Here is a 22,222-nt window from a genome sequence, read left to right on the forward strand (position 1 = left end):
AATTGGAAGCCACAATTTGCCTTGAAAAATATTTTGAAATGTTAGGGGTATATTTGGTTGTTATCATGCAGATAACTCTAGATGTTTAGTAGGTAACTTTAAGAAATTTTTAAATAAACAAATATGTAGCACAGTCACATCTAATGAAAAATTACCCTCCCCCAAGTACTATACTAACATCTACCTATTAGAATTTTGAATGATTTATGACCATGAAATGAATTTACAAAGCTTTTGTTTCATTTGCATTTAAACATTTTCAGTTGATCTTTGCCATCTTTCATGTTTTTTGACCATTTTCATTGGCACCTATGAACAAAGAGTTAATATTCCTTATTTATTTGGAACATATTGCATATTTAATATAGCAGCGGCTTTATAATTTATAAATACATTCTTTCAACTTGTTTTTCTTCACAACTCACTTATGTTACATTGTTACATTCTTTTTTTGCTATTGCCATAGGAAAATAGTAATTGCAATTTCCTCAGTGGTGCTGCTAGTAGATCTTCACTGCCTCATTTTGACAGAAATGTGAGAACAATTTGAATCCTTAGAATTAGAAATTAAGTAGCTTAAAGATTTGAGGTAAAGTCCACAGAGGTGAAATAAATGAGATTATATAGTTTATTATCTGTTCTAATTCTACAGTGGATATTTATCCCTATTTAGATTAAGAAAGGTCTTCTTTCTCCCTCATGAATTGGTTAAAATTTATCAAAAATAGAAACAGGTATGGTTACCTCTTATTTATAGAAAAATATAACAAATATTAGCTCCAAGGTAAGAACGTACATGCTTGAGGAATACATGGAAACACCTCCAATCTCTCCATGATTAATTTTTTCCCATGTGCAAAGTGATCCAGTTTTAGAGATCTCACTAAACTTTCTGTCAGACCACATAAATTAGGATGGATGTTAAACATTTTGATAAAAATGATAAAAATTCAACAAAGTAACAGAGTTCTCATGGGTGTCTATGTTTGAATAAGGAAGTAACATATGGCAAATAGGAACAAAGACATTTAACAGCATCACATATACCAGATATTTAGAGATTTAAGTAGAAGCACAATACATTTGAGTGAAAAATATGTTGTGGTCACCAGAGACCATGATTTAATGCAATCACATGAGATGTAGAAACCAGATTCCACAGGGAAATGTAGGAAAGTTTTCCTTACATAACAAGTATCTTTGTTTAAATGACTGTTATGTGGCCCTTCCATGAGAAACTGTTTCATAGTAATTCAAAAGTGAGGGATAGGATTTAGGGTGCAGCTTTATTTGCAGCTCAAGTAAAATGATACAAGAAAACAGCTGCTTAAAACTTACAAGAAATTTTTAATTCAGCCTTTTAATGAGTAACCAGAAATTTCTATGTAACTGAGTTTCAGTAATCTTAAAAATCACAGGAAACATTGCATTCTTCTTGTTTCTTTTGGGCTACAGATAATTTACTGAAATGCTTCCTGGATGATTTATGCTATGTCCTTAAATACAACTCTAAAACCTATGCTATATATGTGTATGGTTGCCATGGCTTTTGTAGAATTTAGATTCTGAAAATATAGATTAGGAACTGGATGAATAAATGAAACTAGAGAGTAGTGGTGAATTGAGATATTTGTTTCTTTATGTCCCTGAATTTTCATAACCCATGTGTTTATTATTTTAAATTATATTACATTTATTATTATCAACATGATTTTCACTTAAAGACTGTAATTTTAAGGGGCAAGTGGGCTCTTTTTACCACATGAGAAACAGTATATAATTTTATTTATTGAACTCAGGTTGCTTTTGACCCATGGAAATCCTTGTAAAATAGCACCAGCAACATCATCCTTTACCATCTATATGAATATTTTTATTCGTGTAGCATTTCTGCACGGGTAAACCTAACTGGTCATTCCTCAGGCATCATTTCCTGTGGGCAGAATTCATGAAACTAAACAAGTTTCTGAACATAGTAGAATCTATATCTTTACCTGAGAAGCCATGTCTACGACAAGATGGATACACAAAGTATATTTAAAAATAATTAACAGCAAGATGGCCAGCAGCTGATCTGATGTGTTAGAAATGCTGGTAAGTAATTAGTGAGTACTAATTTTTAAATACAAAGGATGTGCCTGCAACCAATAAAGCTGAAAAAAATCAGAAAGAGAATCCAGGAGAGCCCCAATATTGTTTGCCCTTTACCCAGGAAGAGCTGTGTAGGAATCCTTGTGTGAACCATAAAAATAATAAATGCTGAGCCCATTGGAACATAATCTCAATCAGCAAGATGCCACTGCTTTCCAGATTTCCTCACAGGTCCTGCTAACTCCATGCCAAAACTAGCAGTGGATTTCTTCCCTCTAATCTCCCCTAGTGCCTTATTCGATTATTGTCACTGATCTCCGGCCATGCACTGTCCCTTTGGACTCTATCTCTCAGCTGAGTCTGCCACAGGAGGCTGCATATCTGCAGGACAGAGTCTAGGACCACAAACTTCCTTATTCTTTGGGGAAAGACAGAAAACAAAAATAAGAGCAACGAGAACCCTCAAAGTTTCTCCAGCAAACCTTTCATCTACTGGATTTCTGACTGGAAGCAAGCAAGGAAGAGGGATATGAGGGATTTGGACAATTTTTTTAGCTGATTGTCACAGGAGAGCTGATCAGGAGTATTCCAATAAACCACAGGATGGTATCACTTCTGCCTTGGCTTTATATTATTCTACGGTAAGATTTTTTTTTTTTCTGATTTTTCCTTTTAGCTCAGAGGAGAGTAAAGCATACATCCATGTGATAATTTTTATCTTATGGTTCGTACAGGATGTATTTATTTGGGGTTGGACTAGGGTCTACTAGACAACTTATCTTCTCTGAGGCCAGAGTAAGAATCACACATTGACTCTTTTCTAACTTCAGGCTAGAAAATTCCCTGGCACAACTTGAAAATGAAGGCAATTTCTATTCCGAAAATGTTAGTCGGATCCTGGACAACTTGCTTGAAGGCTATGACAATCGACTACGGCCAGGATTTGGAGGTAAAAGGCTGTACTATATTGTTGCTAGACCTAGTATCTGTAGCCTTCTTCATCCTGTTCTGGCCTTCCGAGACCCAGAAGCTTCAGAAAGGAGGTAGTTTATCAGAATGACAAGGTGTATAGGTACTGGAGAGTGGCCAGACCTGCATTTTATCCATTTTTGTCCTTTTCTCAATTGCTACCCTTCTGCACATTATTGAACTCTCTAAGCCTCAATACTTTTGCAGTATATGAATGTACTTGTCTCATAGGTTTGGGCGAGTATAGAATGAGGTTTTCCATGTAAAATTCTTACGAGTGTGTTTTCACAGTTAAAGACCCAGAGTCTCCCATGGCTGAAGCACAATCTGGCCATGAAAAGGGACTTTGTGGAGTTTCCCTGGCACCCTTAACATTGCTAGTGATAATCACTTCAACTCTATGGATTAATTTCAGGTGCTGTCACTGAAGTCAAAACAGATATTTATGTGACCAGTTTTGGGCCTGTGTCAGATGTGGAGATGGTGAGTAACCTATTAGCAAAATGGATATTTTATTTAAGATAGGAGAGCTAAGTCCCAGTACTAATGAAAGTGGGTATTGTCCATATGCTTGGCTTGAGCTTCGTAATGCAATATGTATATTCATGCTGGGAGGTCATGGCCATTATAGCAGATCACTACTGGCTTAATCTCCGTCACATTTCAAGAAGGCTTCTGCTTGAGGTTTTTTGTTTTTTTTTTTTTTTAAATTGGTACGAGGGATCGAACTCACGACTGCCTGCTTGCAAGGCAGGTGCTTATGCCACTGAGCTAAATCCCAGCCCCCCGCTTTAAGCTGAGGGACTTTTTAAGATTATATACTCTTCATTTACATATCATGTAGGAATTCCTACAAAGGTAAGAAATTTTTCATGAATTCTTAGTAAATTTGTATGAACAGGAAAAAAAGTGGTTCTGTGCCATGTTGTATCTGTGAAATTTAAAACAGCTGTCTTTTGTAGAACTTAATTATCAGTATATTTTACTTAAAGCAGTAAAGGAGTACTTGGAAAGGTCCACACATTCCACCTTTTACCTTGTGGATAGACCAGTGGGTGTTCTAAGGACTCTGTTCCAGGTACAGATGGCTGTAGGATTCGTAAGAGGGTATTTATAGTAAGTGGCAATAAAAAGCTGAACTCTTTTTCTAAAACAAAGTGTAACCCGATATTCTTTCTGATTTGTCAGGTAACATTTCCCCTTAAACTAAAGTGTCAATACAAATGTGTAAATACACAAAATGATCTTCAAAGAGCTATGACATTAATTTTTATTTAGGAAAAAGGAATTCTAAATAACTATTGAAGACTTTTTCATCCTTTTTTGAGTTGACGAGAAAAGAAGTAAAGTAACAAAGAAAAGAGGAAGAAAAGAAGGTAGGGAGAAAGAAAAGAAAAGAAAAAAGAGAAAGAAAGAGAGGGAAGGAAGAAAGGAAGGGAGGGAGGAAGGAAGAAAGACAGACAGACAGACAGACAGACAGACAGAAAGAAAGAAAAAAAGAAAGAAAGAGAAAGAAAGAAAGAAAGAAAGAAAGAAAGAAAGAAAGAAAGAAAGAAAGAAAGAAAAAAGAAAAGACAGGGTAGATGGGGAGGGAACAGAAAGGCTTTATTATTAGACAGATATCTTAAAGTTTGAAGAAAAAAACACCGTAACTCAAAATTCTGATAATATTTTAGTATCATATTTTTTCATTCAAATACTGATTCATCTCAAGTATAAAAAGACATAACCACTTTCTACTATATTATTTAAGTGCAGATATATTTGTGATATTGTTTTGTGTCTGTTGTTCTTTTTAAAGTTAGCTTATAAGATAAATCCCCAATATTGTTTAGATCATTATTCCATAGGTATAATTCCTAATAAATTATGTTTAAAAACATAGAACTTGCAGTAATAAAATAGTGAAAGGGTACTTATACAGTAGGCAAAAGTTATTGACAATGCTCTGATATAACAATAAATTTTAACATCACTGACTTCTACAGCCCTCTTAATATTTTTAGTGTTATTTCATCTAATTACAAATTAAATATCATCATTTTGATATGCATACTTAAGTGGAATTTGGAATAATCATGGCAGCATTTGGTTTTTCATTATCTGATAATAATATAAAGCAATTATGGCATATGGCCACAATGTGCTAATTAATAGAATGTATCTGTTCCAAAAAGTTTACCGAATAATACCATCATGCTCTTAGACCCAATGAGGGAGGTGCTAAGAAGAATAGCCAGCAGGCAGCCCAGACAATAGATTTTTTCATGCAATATTCTTGTAAATTAAGGGGGACAATGCAGATACATAGCTACAGGCCAGGCAGATACGGAAGAAGCATGCGGAGGAGAGTCTGATGGGAAAAAGGGTCACAAATGCAGCGGCCTCTTTCATCATACCACAAACTTTTCAATTTTGAGAAAAACAATTTTCCAAAATCATTACTTTGTGATTATAAATCATTCAAAAAGTATAATCACAAATCATTCATTGAATAGAAAATTATTATATACTTATTAAATTATCATTTAGATTTACTGAAGAAGTTATAAAAGTTGATTTATTGCTTAACCTTTTCAAATGGTTATATTCATTAGTCAGTGGACTTATTTTTGCCAAACACTTCTCCAGCCTGTATGAATGTCTGATTTTTCCTTAGGAGTATACAATGGATGTTTTCTTCCGCCAGACTTGGACTGATGAGAGATTGAAGTTTGTGGGGCCAACTGAGATTCTGAGTTTAAATAATTTGATGGTCAGTAAAATCTGGACACCTGACACTTTTTTCAGAAATGGTAAAAAGTCAATTGCTCACAACATGACAACCCCTAATAAACTCTTCAGAATAATGCAGAATGGGACAATTCTATACACCATGAGGTGAGGGTTCTCCAATTGTTTCCTCTGCCCAAAAAATCTGACTCCCATGCTAACTCATAATGATTTGTTTCCATGTCCCTAGGCTGACCATCAATGCTGACTGTCCCATGAGACTGGTCAACTTTCCTATGGATGGGCATGCTTGTCCACTCAAGTTTGGGAGTTGTAAGTGACAAAAAGCCTCTGAGAGCCAAATAATGCATTCAAAACATGTTATTATTTGGCTTTATAGGCTGAAAAAACAAAAGATAAATATTACTATGACATTTTCATTCTTATTTCAATAATATACTTACTTTTAATATCATAAAGGTTTTAGTCACTGAGATTAAGAAAAATCATAAAGAGAATTTGTGTTGCAAATCTTTCTATAAACAGAACTTGATGATTTTATGAAAAAAAGAACCCATTAATTTCACTGTTATGTTTGTTTCAAATATTCAGATGCTTATCCCAAAAGCGAAATCATATATACATGGAAGAAAGGACCACTTTACTCAGTAGAAGTCCCAGAAGAATCTTCCAGCCTTCTCCAATATGATCTGATTGGACAGACAGTATCTAGTGAGACAATTAAATCTAACACTGGTAAGGATCTGACCAGTTTCTACAAGATGACTCCTGTGCACATTTTCAAAATGTCTATTTATTCTCCTCCACATTAGCCATTCTTAGCTAATTGTTCTTTGACACGGAACATACCTAACTCTTAACTGGTTTTGCAACAAGATGCATATAACAATTTGGGTAATTCTGGAATAAGTTGTTTTGCCCAAAGAACTCAAATGAAAACAGTGAGCTGATAGCCTCCTTGCTCCGTCAAATGCTAATTAAGTAACCTTCTCATATACTGAAAATGCCTTTGCTTGTTATCTTCCAGTCTATGCTAATCGAAAACCTTTCAAGATTTATGTTTACCTTCATTCTTTTTCTACACTGTCAATGCCAACACTGACATACATGTCTTCCAACAGGTGAATATGTAATAATGACAGTGCATTTCCATTTGCAAAGGAAGATGGGCTACTTCATGATCCAGATATATACTCCATGCATCATGACAGTCATTCTTTCCCAGGTGTCTTTCTGGATTAATAAGGAGTCAGTCCCAGCAAGAACTGTCTTTGGTATGCCTCCCACTTCGTGATCTAGTTCTGCTAATCCACTCCTTGCTTTTGCATTTTGTGTAAACATTCACATCAGTGCTTCTTTCAATCCACAAAGGAAATAGACTCCAATGTCATTCAGACATACGTAAGACATACGTATTATGTAAAATCACCCTCATTCCATTGCAAGTAACACACACAAAGTCTCAACAATAATTCTGGCCAGTATCTTTAATCTTTACTTGACCTAATTAACAGTATTTCACATTGATTTGCATTTTTTGTAATGAGGGAAAAGCAAAAAGGTAAAAACTGATGTCAACTGAGGAAAACAAAAGGCTAAATATTTGACTTATACATATGTAAATTATACCTTACTTTCATTAGGTTGAATTGTACAAAATTTTCATTTCTGTCAACCTAAAAGTAATTAAATAGCACCTATTTCCCATGGTTTGACTTAAATATTAAAGGCCATTTATGACATATAAATACTCATTTTGCTGGAGCAATATGAATTAAGTAGAAGATGTAACTGACAATACTATCAGAAACAAAATCTGTATTATTATGGTTCTTCATGATTATAAATCAAGTAGTAGAAAATATCTGAGTAGAGTTTAAATCTCAAATGAACCCTAATTTTGTAAATTTCTTGTATTACAATACACATTTTTGCAAATTATAAAAGAATGTCTGCATAATCATCTTGACCATCAATGCTATACATCTCCTAAATGTTGTACTTCCCAAATTCCATGGTTAAGCAGGAAAACTATCCACAGATCAGTGATGAAATTTATTTCCTCATGGGTAAATACTTAAGCATAAAAGTAGGCTAATTAAAAAAGAAACCTACAGTAACCTAATTTTATGTTAATATTCATACTAGATAGACTTCTCAATTGTAATGAAAGATTATTCCTCATGAAAACTGATCATAATTCTAGATGTCTTTTTTCTTACTGAAAGATAATAATTTGTTACAAGCTATTTTTAAGCAGTAAACAGAATTATTTAAGACTTACATTGTACAAAACTTAATCAGTTCAAAAAATAATTTCTTTGAGCAATATATCATATATGTCACTGCATTAACTGAACGACAGAAACATAATACTACTTAGGATAATGACTATGAATCACTATAATACAATAAAACAACAAAAATTACTATACAATGGCAAAATATTTAATCTTCCCTAGCACATTTTCATTTGCTCCTGTTATTGGATTCTCAATATTAATACTATATGTCTCATTCCTTTTAATTTTAGGGATCACCACTGTTTTAACCATGACCACCTTAAGCATCAGTGCCCGGCACTCCTTGCCCAAGGTGTCATATGCAACAGCCATGGATTGGTTCATTGCTGTATGCTTTGCTTTCGTCTTTTCTGCACTTATTGAATTTGCAGCTGTCAATTACTTCACCAATCTTCAGATACAGAGGTCCAAAAGGAAGACACAGATCGCAGCCACATCCCCAGCGACAATATCAAAGGCGACTGAACCCTTGGAAGCTGAGATTGTTGTGGTAACTGTTTTCTTTTCTAATCTTGCATGCAATAGAAAAAGGCAGTCCATATAGTACTGCAAGCAAATAAATACTCCAAATTAATATTAATTTAGCACAAGAAATATAACTCTGGTTCCAAACACAAGGCCAGTGTTGCCCCCTACCTCACAGAAAAAGACCAAGGAACAATCCTTGATTTATTTTTCCTTTAAACCTGTAGCAAAATTCTTTCATCATTCTTGCTTGTATGGGCAGATTCCAGGCTCTCAAAGGAGACTAGAAAATTCTGCTAAGTTGTTAGATGTTTCCTTTGAACAGGTTTACTTATATCAACAAGAGACAATAAAGTTTAAAATAAAGTTCGTAATGAGGCTTCAGGGTCTGAAGGGAGAAAATAGGGACTCCCATGGAATGAATAATTTTTTGTAGAAATCTACTTGCTGTTTTATTTCATGAGGGCAAGATAGAAATAGTATACGATCTCAGAATGCTCAGTCATAACTCAAATATTTGGCTTATTTTAAAACATATTAGCATTGATATCTGGTTAATAAAGGTATGTACATGAATAAGTCTATGTTCAAAAGTTTATAATCAGTGGTAAATGTTTATAGATTTACAATAAATTTATGAGCCAAGTCCTGGTATCCAAAATTTTTTGAACAAGAAACAAATAGTTACATTAATATATTAAAGGGCTCTAAGTTTTGTATGTAAGTAAATTCTCACAACATTTAGAATAAGCATACTTTTTAAAACAAATTGTAAAACTGATTACAAGTATACATTTTTATTTTAATACAAGTCACAAACAGTAGCTTCTACAAGGGAGTTGCTACTCTGCAAAGTTAAATAGGTAACGCTCTGAATGGGAAATTTTCTGTAACTAATTAATTGCAGTAAATATTTCAAAATCTTAAAACCACATGTATATTGGTAATCACCAATTTAACTTTATGACAAAAATTATAAAACTATGTATTTTACTTCTTCAAATGTGGGAGATTTATTAGCTAAAAGGCGGCATTTTGTAAACTGAGGAGCTTATTTAACTGTATACATTCGATCCTGAAAATAAAATGTAAGTAGAGATTTTTAAGTTAGCCAGTATTAAAGAAAAAAAAATTAGTTGCTATCTGGTGATTCATTTTAATTATCTTCTCTGCAAATGGATATTCTCGGAAAAAAAAAATATTAGTTACCAGTCTGTAGAAAAAGTAGGAATTGCTCTAGAATGTGTGATATGTATGTTACAGAGACAGCGTATTCCCTCCCCAACATGTTTTCCCAGCTCAAACACACGAGAGTATATATCACCTGGACAAGCATTTTAAAAGTACATGTGGATTCATTGCCCAGTTCTCCCTTTGATTTAATGATACTTTCTTCCCATTTGTTTCAGTTTCAAAAGGTCACAAAAATATGGTTTTTGTGACAAAACATATGTCAATCTACAAAGTCAGTGCAGGAAGTTATAAGCCATATTTTTCAGGCAGGATACATTTTACACACTTTTAAGCATTATTTTGTTTTTAAAAACAAGAAATTTTGCTATCAGTAAGCATAATTTACATATTATGAAAGAGTCATAGAGCAACCCATCCCCTTAGGCTATTATTTTTAGGATGCAATTTATAATACGATGGAATTTAAGACCTCAGGTCTTCATATAAAATAGTAACATATAATGAACAGATCCGTTGGGTATCTGTGTAAAAACCTATACTTAAATCATCCTAAATTACTACATTTTCTTGTAAATTACCTTTTTCCTTATAAAAGGTTGTATTTCTGAACCTACCCCCATTTATATTTTAAAGCATTGACTAGAATTTTGTTCCTAAGATTCTAAAGTACAAAAACTAGAAACAAAAATAACCCAACAATGGAAACCTTGAAGGTATCAAAAATAAATATAATTTATTACATAAGAAATTTATATTTTATTTATGTCAACATTTAGCAAGTTGCTTTATATAACATAGAGTAACAAACATAAATTATACATTTGCAGTTCATGTTACACATATTGCAAGGTCGTATTTTTCTGGCAAATATCATGACATTTAAAAATGCCTATTCAGTTGTAATCAAAAATTTGAATGAGCTGGACATTGAAATAGCAAACCAATATAGAAAAGTTGAGATGAAAGTAAGTGCTTGGGTACATCATATGATTCTAAGCTGTGTATTTTAGAATGTTTACTGCTTTTTCACAGAAAATTATTTAGAATTTATATGGATGAATGGTTATTACTTTTATCATTTTAATATTGACCTTGAAATTTACATCACAATGACAAAATAAATGCAAGTATATAAAATTTGTGACTCAAACTCAAAATATACCTTAAAGCTAAACTCTCAGATGGCTGTGTAGACTAATCATCTTTCACCTAATAAAGCATTTGGAATTAGAAAAAAAAAATTAGGCTTTGAGAAGAAATTGTCCAGCAGTTCCTCTCTAGTTTCCTTACTGTTTTTTTTTTTTTTTTTTTTTTTTTTTTTTTTGTCTTTTTCCTTTTCATCGGTACCAGGGATCGAACTCATGACTGCCTGCTTGCAAAGCAGGTGCTTATGCCACTGAGCTAAATCCCCAGCCCCTTCCTTACTGTTTTCTACTATGTTATTTTGACATTAGAATCATTCCTGTTTTATGGTTTCAGAATCTCTGATGTGCCTTGGATATACATATAAATACACTGGATCAAGTTTAGTCCTTGACTTTTTTTCAGTTTATTAGTTTCCTTGGATTCTAAAGGACTAAACTCTTACTGGTACGTTACTAATACTGCATCCTCCACACCCCATTAATACTCCCCTTGAGTACCGTTGCTACTCTTAACATGACACGTCCTTTTCATGGGGAGTAAGATTTTTTTCTTGTAATTCCCTACATATCAAATTGACCAACATTTCCTTAGCCAGGCCAATAGTTATATTTATTCTGGTTACACTGTACACACAATTTCTTTTCTTTTTTAAAGTCTGACCCTTCTTTGTGAGTATTTACATATTGAATTATCCATGCCATAAGTATTTGTTTCGTGCTCTTATGTGCCAGCAGAATGCTAAGGCTCATTCCTTAGTTCTTGGTGGAACTTCTTATCTACCAGAAAGAAACTCAATAAGGGGAGAGAAAAGTCAGTGACTTCATAATACAGACTGTGACTAGAGATGTAAGGTAGGGTGAAAAAAGGATAAAGAGTCACCTACAAGTGTCTCCATGTGGAAGACTTTGAAGCCATCTCCATTTCTGCAGAAGCAACACTTAAGCCCAGAAAAGAATGATAAGCCTGACCCTGCACCAGTAGCCAGTTGCTAGAAAGTTGACTGCAGAGGAAAAGATAAGACAAGGTCCTTTCTGCCTTTCCTTTTACAGTGAGGATTTGTGCGGGGATAATTCCATGCTCCACTCACTTCTGTAAAGAGATGAGATGAATAGAATATTGAAAGATTACACTTCCTGTTAGAAGTTTTGTAAAGATTTTATTCACTACTCTCATTGTTTGCTAAAACTAAAAGTTAAGTAAAAACTATCAGAGTTTCTAAGGACCAGAAAGATCATGCAATGACTATGCAGTGACTGCTTCTGAGGGACTAATGAAGAGAACAAGGTGAATTAGACAAGGGAGGCAGCTGAGTAGATCTTTCTTCATGCATTTTATTAACTCCCCATGCAATACTCTATTCTGCACCTTCCAAACAATAGTCTGGTTTCCTCTATGACTGCTTGGATTAATGTCAATAAGCTGCTTCCCTGTAGATATTCTGAAGTTGTCTCAGTTCTTGATTCTTATCAGCTGTAATGTACATGCAGAAAAGTCCCGTAGAGTACTGTTTTTTTCCCAGAAGAATCATTGAGGTGATTTTTGAAATATATCAAACACTAAATGTTGTCAAAAATATTTGCTTTTAATTTTGGTGTCTCCAAATTGCTAAACAGACATCATAAACTGTGCTGGTATTACACACAGTTACTTTGTGCATTCAGTAACACAGCTCTGATTAAATATTTCAGTGAAGAGTCACCCCATTGCCTGGAACTTTTAAAAAAAATATTAGACTGAAAAGTGTTCTAAATATTTCCGTGATGACTTATCTCTATATCAAATAATTGATTGTCATATCGCTCTCTTTGTCTCAAAGTACCTTTGCAATATGACATTACTTAAAACAAAGAGGTGCTCTAAAAATACTCAAGACAGGATGGCACTAAGCAGCAGGGGAGCCCTGGAAAAATTCAAAACCACAGGCGTTCCACTGAAAACAGTGACAGCCCCAAGCTGAGCCCTCATCTGGTCTCTGACAAAAGCCTATTTTACCATCAACTGAAGCTGCTGGGTTTACAATAGAGCAGGAGGGTCTACTTAAATGGCTTGCAAAATTGACTTTCTCTTAATTTCAGAAATTTCAATGTATTCATTTTTAATTGGCATCCAGTCTTTTCAATTCCCAATTATCGAGTAGCTGATTATTAAATGTAGCCAGGATTCATATATTTCCTTTGCATTATCATATTTGTTGCTGCCTAGAAATCCCCCCAGACAACTACTGGGCAGTGGAACAAATGTGCCTCTAACCACATTTTTTTTTTTTTTTTTTTTTTTTTTTTTTGGTACTGAGGATTGAACTCATGACTTTGCACTTGCCAGGCAGGCGCTTACACTACTGAGCTAAATCCCTGGCCCTTCTAAACCACATTCTTATGGCTGTTTTTCCTTTATAGATTTGGCAAGGTCGGGAAATATTTCTTGTTGTTACAACTTGGGGTATAGGATGCTATTTGTAAGAAGAAGTTTGGAATGTTCAGCATCCCACGATGCACGGCACAGTCTTCCACAGTAAAGGTTTATCCAACTCCAAATGTCTGTAGTTCTGAGTTTGACAGACCAAGTCCTAAGATAGTAGGATGGATAGAATAAGAATTGGTAAGATTATGACCTTTGGCATCCAAGAACACTTACCACTTATTACCTATTTGAACTTCCTACTACAGTTTCCATTTATTCCCTTCAAAAACGTGACATTAAGAATGTTTTCAAAGAATAAGTGAAAGTATGCACACAAATGCTTTGCATGGAATATCAGCAGTAAACGTTTAGAAATTATACTCATGATACAATATAATATTAACATATTAAAATATAACATAACAATATTAAAATTTTTGTTCTCTTCCCACTCCTTCTTCTTCCCCCAAATCCTCAAAAGTATTTAGATTTTTATTGGCTTACTGACTAAACCCTGTTTTTTAAGAATAAACTATATTCAGTGTACTAACCAGGAAACACGGAGCACTCAACATGAAAATCATGTTCCCTCTGTCATTAAGTAGGTTTCACATTAGGAAAGAAGATAAAACACAATGTGCGTAATTGTAATAGCAGTCACTTGAGTTTTACTAGCTAAGTATGCATGCAAGTGTATAATGACAGGAATAATTACTGATATCAGGTGGCATATGAGCTTGCTCTCAAAAGCAATGAAGGAAAGGTAAAGATGGAGTGTTCATGGAAGTTATTCCAGGGGAAGAGGAAATAAAGTATAAGTAAGTTTCACAGTGAGAATGAGAAGAATGTGTACATTGCAGATAATTAAAAATTACTTGAAATGTAAGGAAAAATTTATGAGGAAAATATTAATTATCCTTAACTTTAAAGGTTTAAAACTTGAAGCTTTTGGAGAATAAGAAATTTCTGATATCTATGACATGTCTAAATCATATCACAGGTAAGTAGTAGACATGAAACTATAATCTCAGGATTTCTGTCTCTCCTGTTCTCTTAAATTATTATAGTCAGTAGAGACTGGGCCAGTAAATGAGGAGAGGAATAATCCAATTGGAGAGTCTTTAATTCCAGGCTAATACCATTTTATTTAAATTTGTCATGGCACTTGCATCTGAATGATGCCTCTTATCTCTAGACCAGGGTTATTTGGCAATTCTCATTAAATTCTTTTTGACAATGCCAAAATTCAGAAACATTTCCTCCATTCCACATCTCTCCGAGGAGGAAAAAACAATGATTTATATTCTTGTTATGTGTTGTTTTACAGTTACTGCTCCATATCAATAAATCAGGCATGCCTGCCAAAAGTGGAAAAAAATGCAGGTTTCAGACAGGTAGCACGTACGATTAAAGGTCAAGATGAGCCTGGAGAGGAAACCTTTTCTGAAAGGCTTGCCCAGATGCTACTCCATTAGGATCTTTAGGCCTTTTAATAGTTCAAAATATTTTAATGATACGAAGGATGAGTGCTGCTTGGAGAATGAAAAAGTGACACACTTTGGTCTTTCAGGTAGAGAATATTTTACTAACATATTTAATGGATGAAAATTCAAACTAGAGTTAAACATAATAGAAAACTTGAAAACGGTAATAAGTTTATTCTCTGAGAGAGGCGGCATGAAATGAGACCAACATATCATTACTCCAGTCTAACCTCCCACAGGTGAGCCAGGGATTTAGTCCTCAGCTGTCCCATATTTTCAACAGATGAGTCACTTATCTTCTATCCAAGATGAGCAGACCAGGCTCTATTATTTTAAACTCTCTTCTAACTATGAGACCTATTTAATTCTGTCCAGAGTGCCTAGCAAAGTACCGAGGTAACAAGTAAGGCATTCCTGGCTTGAAATTCATCATGGTTGCATCACATTAAACTTCAATACACATAAATACATTTTTGCTTTGGGTGCAGAGACAGATTTTACTATGGTAGCTCAATATGCATTGGGATTGACTCTTTATGATGACTACTATTATTTAGATATTCAAAAACTTCCACAGTAAATCAAGCAGCAAAATTCAAAAGGGGAAACAGAAAAAACAATCCTTCGGGTTGTTGTTCCTGCAGCCCAAATGTCACCACATCAGCAGGTCATTCTGGTTCTGCAGCTGAGCCTACACAGGGGAGGTGGACTGTCTCATCTCATTGCAGCAGGGTTGCTGGCTAAAGCCTTGGGAGTCTACCCACATGAAGTGCATACCCTGCCAGGCAGCAAAGTAGTGATTTTCCTGCCAGGGAGGAAATAAGACCATTTTACAAGATCAAGGGAAATGTACAGAAAGTGTTTGAAGGTGGCGACCCAGCAAGACAACCTGGCCTGGAGGACAGAGATTGTGATAGGTTGTAGACAAGAAAAGAGAAAAATCAGAGAGGCCTCTACACTCCAGTAGTATGAAAGGATCCTAAATAAGACAGAATCAATTTCTGAACAAGGCTCAATGCTTCGAGATAAGAGCATGCTGGGATGAAACAAGTGTTGGCATTGACTACTGAACTTTAGTACTAGTCATGCGACATCAGCAAACAATTTTCCCTCTCTGAAACTCAGCCATCTTACTTGTTAACTGATGTGTTAAACATCTCTTTCAAGACTAGACTGTTTTATGATTTCAGTAGAACAGAAAATCTAATGACAGAAAGGTATGTGCAACAATTCTAGGGTTAGTAAATGGATCAGTTTGAGGACATAAGATGGATTTCAGATTAGCAGAGAGGTTCTGAAAATGGAAAATACAAACCTTTTAAAATAAAACTTCTGGGAGAAATAGACATATTTCAAGGAATGAACATTCTACTCACTTAATTTTTGATACTTGATACTAACCTATGATACATTGGTTCACTTTCTTAAATTTCAATTTATTTAAATTGAAAAGTATATGAATATGAAGATAGAGACCAATGTTTCTAGAATAATAGTATAAATGATCTGAACCATGGTTTTGTTATACTAATTGTTCACATATGCCAAATTAGAATTTATGTCCCCACTGCTATGATACTTACCATCTCTTGCCCCGTTGCTTATTCACAACCACGGGATAGTTATGCCTTTGCATACTGGTTAGTCTTTCCCGAGACACAGAACATGCTTGATATCAGTTAAGGATATACTGAGTTTTAAGATGTAAGATGGAAGCAAATCATTTTTTTTAATGTATTTTAATCAGTGTTTGGAAAAGTAGCACTCTCATATACTATTAAGAGATTTTTGATAATTTACCTTACACAGCAAGTAGACAAATATTTGGGACTGCTGAAAAAGGCAGTGACTGATTACTGATATCTTCTTTTACTTTCATCGGATATCTGTATCTTTCTTTCCACAGCATTCTGATTCCAAGTACCATCTGAAGAAAAGAATCACCTCCTTGACTTTGCCAATCATCAAATCCCCAGAGGCCAGCAAAGTTCTCACTAGAGAACCCAACCTGCAATCAACACCTGTCACACCACCACCTCTCTTGCCAGCCTTTGGAGGCACCAGCAAAATAGACCAGTATTCTCGAATTCTCTTCCCAGTTGCATTTGCAGGATTCAACCTTGTATACTGGATAGTTTATCTTTCCAAAGACACGATGGAAGTCAGTAGCAGTGTTGAATAGCTTACAGCCAGAACGACCTGTATTCTAAAAATTCTCGTTCTTTGTATTAAAAAATAGCACTGAGACCAATGTAGATAGACAATCAACACTGAAAATCTGTAATTCATAACTTTGAGGAAGCATGAATGGGACAAAAAAAGCAATAATGCTACCCTTCAAAACTGAGATTAAAAATTGCTGAAAAAGCCTGTTTTTTATGCACATTAGAGACAATTCAATAAGAGGATAAAATGGATTCATGATAAATTTGCTCATTTTTGCCCTTTGTAGTTCACTATTGTTGATTGTCACTGTGAATAACATTTAGAAGGCAGATAAAGTACAAAACGCTAACACTTCCAAATGTTGCCTTAAATGTTTATTTTGGCTTAATTACTAGCAAGCAAAATATAAGTACGGTCTAAATATTTATCAGTAGGTTTATACCAGCATGTTGGAGACATTTATGCTAGCAAAATGGCTTTTAGTAGCATCATAAAGCTTATATTGAAATTAGACTTTGTTTTTAACCTCGCTGTGCTCTTTTACCTCAACGAAGTATGGTGTTGTATACACATAAATTATACAAAGGTCATATTACATATGCTTATGTACATAGCTTTATTTATATTGCAATAAAGTGTTGTTTTATGTCACTAAATTCTCCTTGTACAGAATTATGCTTACCATAATTCCATGAAATTGTAGAAAAAATTATTACTTTAAGGAAGTCTTGTATATGATGAATACAATTATCTCTCATATATTGCCCCTTCCTAAATATAACACTAAATAAAATATTAATAAACGTATTTCTCTGGGTCTGTTCTATAAAGCCAGGGAAAAGAATTTTTATAGGTGCTCAAAGATGGACCGTTTATTTCTAGCCTGACATCAGTGCTCCTGGAGATTCTGCTAGATGATATGAGACCACCAAGCTCAGACACCCAGCTCTGCAAAGCCTTGTGTTCATACAAAAAAAAAAACAAAACAAACAAAAAAAAAAAAACAAAAAAAAACCTCAATTTCCCTTTTCCTCTGTTCAATCTACCATGAAAACTGATGTAACTACTCTTCTTCCTTTCTACTGTGCAAGTTCTACTTTTAACTGTTGCTCTTATATGAGCTGTTATTGGGAAGCAGGAAATAGACATAAAAGAAAACACGAAATGTGGTCCATCTGAATGGATAGATGCTCCATGAGATACACTTGGGACTAAAACATGGTAGAGATCACCCCATAAGCTCAGAATCCAAAAAGAAATATTTTGATACTGCTACTCTTGCCACTGTCTCAGAATATATGAAATCATTACACATGAACAATTTCATATTTAAATGAAAAAGCCTGTACTAAGATTGAAGAGACAGAGATTGCCATCTAGCACTTTTTTTTAGCATCTTATAGAAGTATCTCAATTCTCTAGGAGACTCACCTCTATTCTCATTTATAGAATTGTGGAGCTGATTATATCCCTTCAAAGGCCCTGCCATTTAAAAAGTTATACTTTTTAAAAAACGATTCTTCACTATCTAAGTGAATTTCATATAATTATACAGAGCTTTCAGGTATTTTAGGGAGTATAAAAAGTAATTAAGGGTGAGTGTTCATCATTTTACATACTACATCATATTTAATCTTCTTTACATTTCCAGAAAGTACACACTGCTATTTTTTCATTTAGAAATGAGGAAATCAAGGCACAGAGAAGATGAAGAAATTGGTTTAGAATTCTGTCACTGAAATGCTCCAGTCGAGAATCCTACCCAGGCACTGTGAATTCATAAGTCCTTCACTCAACCTTAACCACACTTGCTCTCATCTAACACAGTCGGACTGTGTGCTCTCACCCTCTCCCACCTTATTTCATTTCTTGTTTTAACGAACCTGGTATTCTGACAACTGTGACTTATCTATCCTCTCAGCACTTATGAAGGGATAAAACAGATAAATAAAACTAATTAAAATAATTTTAATTTGATCTTAAAGAAATTTTAAAATGTCTGAATTGTTCACAATTCTAGAAAGTGCTGATTGTTTGGAGTATGCCAGGAGATGGAAAAAAATAGCAGTTTCCCTCATCAAATAACTTGGAGATGTTTAGTAAAAGATGTTTCCTTGCTGTCAGGCTTCTGACTGCCTTTGGTATGCTCATATATATACTGAATCTTTTATACTTTGTTAGAGCACTATAATATTTCTATATCCATATGACTTTGCAAAAGGAAATCTTAGCAGGAGTATTTCCCAAAAAATAATTGGGAAACACTACTTATACTGTTACTCTTTATTGTACCATAGTTTAAAAGATATAGGATTGAGACTCTTAATGGGGACATGACTTGCTCCAGTCCTCAGAGCTACTAAATAGTAAATTGTGACTTTAGAATAGGAACTATGCTAGATTTCAGTACAGGGAATTTAAAGGAGGAAAAAATTGATAAGTGCATCACATAGATAAAGTATAGGAAGCAGACACCAAAGGAGAGATAAGTTCCACACGATCTAGGCATTTAGACAAAAGGACCTAGAACTGACTTCGTCATCTCTAGGAATGGTACCTGGACAGTGACAGGAGCAAAGACCCCTGATCAGAAAACTCCCAGAGCTAGGAATCACAGTTTAAAGGAGAAGTGGGCTCCTGGCTGATTATAGTAGCTCAGATACCTAGAGCAAGTGTTTTCCAGACCCACAGTTGCTATATTCTTAGGAGTCCAAAAGAGAATTTTGCGTATTTGGGATCAGATTTTAGAAGATGGGATATTCAGCTAAAACTGACAGCCCTGGCAGGAGAAGATGAGGCTAGCTTAGGGAGGGTAAAAACCTGGAGGCTGGAGTCCACTATGTCCAAGGACAAAAGAGTTACTGAACAGCAGAACATGTCAATGAAATGAATCCTCCTAACTTCACTTGCTTCTTAAGAGCTTTCTATTGGCTGAAATGAAAAAATCCTCATGGCAGAGACAAAATAAAAATTAGTTTCATCCCAGTATCACAAAATAGAATATAGCTGGATGGATATGGAGCTGACAGATAATTGCTTACTGGCAAAATTATGAACTGTTATAATTTATCCCTCTGATTATTTAGTATCACAGGTATATATATTCCTATATACACATTTATACTATTTCACAATGTTATGATTAATCTTATGAGCAAAGTTACTCTTATCATTTTTTCCAAAAAAGAAATACATGAAATCATTGTATCTATCTCTAGGCAATGATCACATTTCTGAGTGATGCTATTTGTTGTCTTAGTATAGTCATAGTTTTATTTTAACATTGTTTCTTACAGATTCAATAATGAGGATATCTTGTATTTTTAACAGTAATTATCATAAAAGAATTAAGGGGTGGATAGCAGGTGAAAAAGACATGTGATTGATGTACATGTACCAATTCCCCGTGCAACCATTATGTACTGAAACATGTGCCAAGAAAAATTTTAAAAAATAAAAAGGAATTAAAGGAACAGGAGAAGAGAGGTCAAAAAAGAGATGGTAATACAAATAAATATCAATATACAAAAATATCTGTCTTTATAAAAGTATAACTATATCAATATCTATGGAAATGCTGATATACAAAAAAACCAAAATATACATAGCTATCACAGTATCCATTTTTGCAATTAGTTACATAGCTGTAGTTTGTATTTATAATTTCCTCCTTCTATCATTTTCCCTCACTCAGCATCTGGATTGGTTTATGTAGGGTTCTTTCTCCAGCAGTTATTAAAGGGTCTTAATCCAGGAATGGAAGAATCTCATCACACTCAGGAAGATGTTTCTACTAGCAGGAAATTAAGTTCTCCAATCCAAATCTACTCAGATTTCATCATACAAGTTTCACCCTCATTTTTTTTTAACCAATTAATGTCCTAACATGGCAAAGATAACATTTCAATTCATGTCACAATCAGCATAAAAATGCATTTGCTTTTTGAGAGAAGCAATCTTGCACCAACCAAAAATAACAGATGCTTAAAATACTGCTGTAGAAGCTCTTTTTTCTCTATTATTTGAATTGAGAATTAAAAGCCATGAATATTATTTTCTACTAGTGGCTACCCTGGCACAGCTTTGTAGTCATTATAACTTCATAATAAATTGTAGAAGATATTTGGTTCTCAGAGAACTTTACTATCCTTAACTAAAAATTTTAATTAAATATGAGATTTCATGTAATGAATAACTAGTGATTTACTCCCAGTGATAAAAACTTATGGTGAATGTTCAAATTTTTATTTATTTACTTATTACAGTAAGAGATACACTGCCATGAATACTCTTCAAAAGTCTCCTCATTGCTTTCTGTATACTGACTTAATCATTCTTGCCACTTTCTGAAACAGTTCATTAGTGTCTTTAATTGCACTGTTGTGGTTATCTCGATAGCCTGGATTAATTTGAAACTCTTTTGATTTTAATTTCAATTTTGATTTGGGGAAGAGCCAGAACAGTGCCAGTCAATGAGCATGGCTGATAAGGATGCACTGTAATATTTCAGAAGCTTGCCTTTTGGTTGGATGTTACACCACAGCTGCATTCAGTGTATTTTTCACCACACTTCATGAAGATGGTTACAAAAGCGACAAGAACTGCTTCAAAAACTGGGAAGAACGATGGAATGTGTGTGTTGAAGAGAAAGGATGTACTTGAGGAGCACTAATGGCACTGTGACTTTTACTGCAATGATTCTTTTTAATTTAAACTTTCACCTTAGAGTCTGATCACACCTCTTCTTTCAATAGAAACCATGTACATGATCAAATAAATCTAGTATCACATATAGTCCAGACAGAAAAATAATAATAATCATTCTTAAGGTTAGGAGTCAAAGAGAATTGTCCAGGATTACTTTCTAGAGGAAAGGTGTCAAAAGAGCATCCAGAAAATGGCAATACTTGGGTCATAAAGAGGCACTAGTGGGAAAATAATAAGAGCTTCAGGCTGAACCAACTGCTGCTGCCAGCTTGGAGCAATATAACCCAGACAGACCTCCTAAGAAAACAGCCTTAAGATGGACCAAGAAAGTCCCTTTTTCCCTTTCGTCTTGTCTTTTTATTTCCCTATTGTGTCTCCTTTTCTCAGAATTGAGACGAAGCATTTGAAAAGGAACAGAAAACTGTACTGCAGTACCCATATTATACAGTGAAGCACAGAAGGACAGATTTCTAAGGAAAGACAATAGCACACACACCGGGACCTCAATTATTGGACCTCTGGTGTCCAATTTAAACTCTGTAAAATGCTATGTGATGGTTGAAT

General features: G+C 34.4%; 1 protein-coding gene across 1 annotated transcript; it reads left to right on the forward strand.

Annotated features, from left to right (window-relative positions):
* Nucleotides 1-2,361: 2,361 nt before the first annotated feature.
* Nucleotides 2,362-17,716, forward strand: Gabra6 (gamma-aminobutyric acid type A receptor subunit alpha6). Its single transcript, XM_003473349.2, has 9 exons — nucleotides 2,362-2,732; nucleotides 2,922-3,040; nucleotides 3,476-3,543; nucleotides 5,720-5,940; nucleotides 6,023-6,105; nucleotides 6,385-6,528; nucleotides 6,915-7,067; nucleotides 8,327-8,586; nucleotides 16,692-17,716. Exons 1-9 carry the CDS (start codon nucleotides 2,695-2,697, stop codon nucleotides 16,965-16,967), a joined length of 1,362 nt encoding a protein of 453 aa, XP_003473397.1. The 5' UTR covers nucleotides 2,362-2,694; the 3' UTR covers nucleotides 16,968-17,716.
* The last annotated feature ends 4,506 nt before the right edge of the window (nucleotides 17,717-22,222 follow it).

Source organism: Cavia porcellus, unplaced genomic scaffold (assembly GCF_034190915.1).
Source record: "Cavia porcellus strain 051 isolate PalLab524CR breed Dunkin Hartley unplaced genomic scaffold, mCavPor4.1 scaffold_19, whole genome shotgun sequence".
NCBI lineage: Eukaryota > Metazoa > Chordata > Mammalia > Rodentia > Caviidae > Cavia > Cavia porcellus.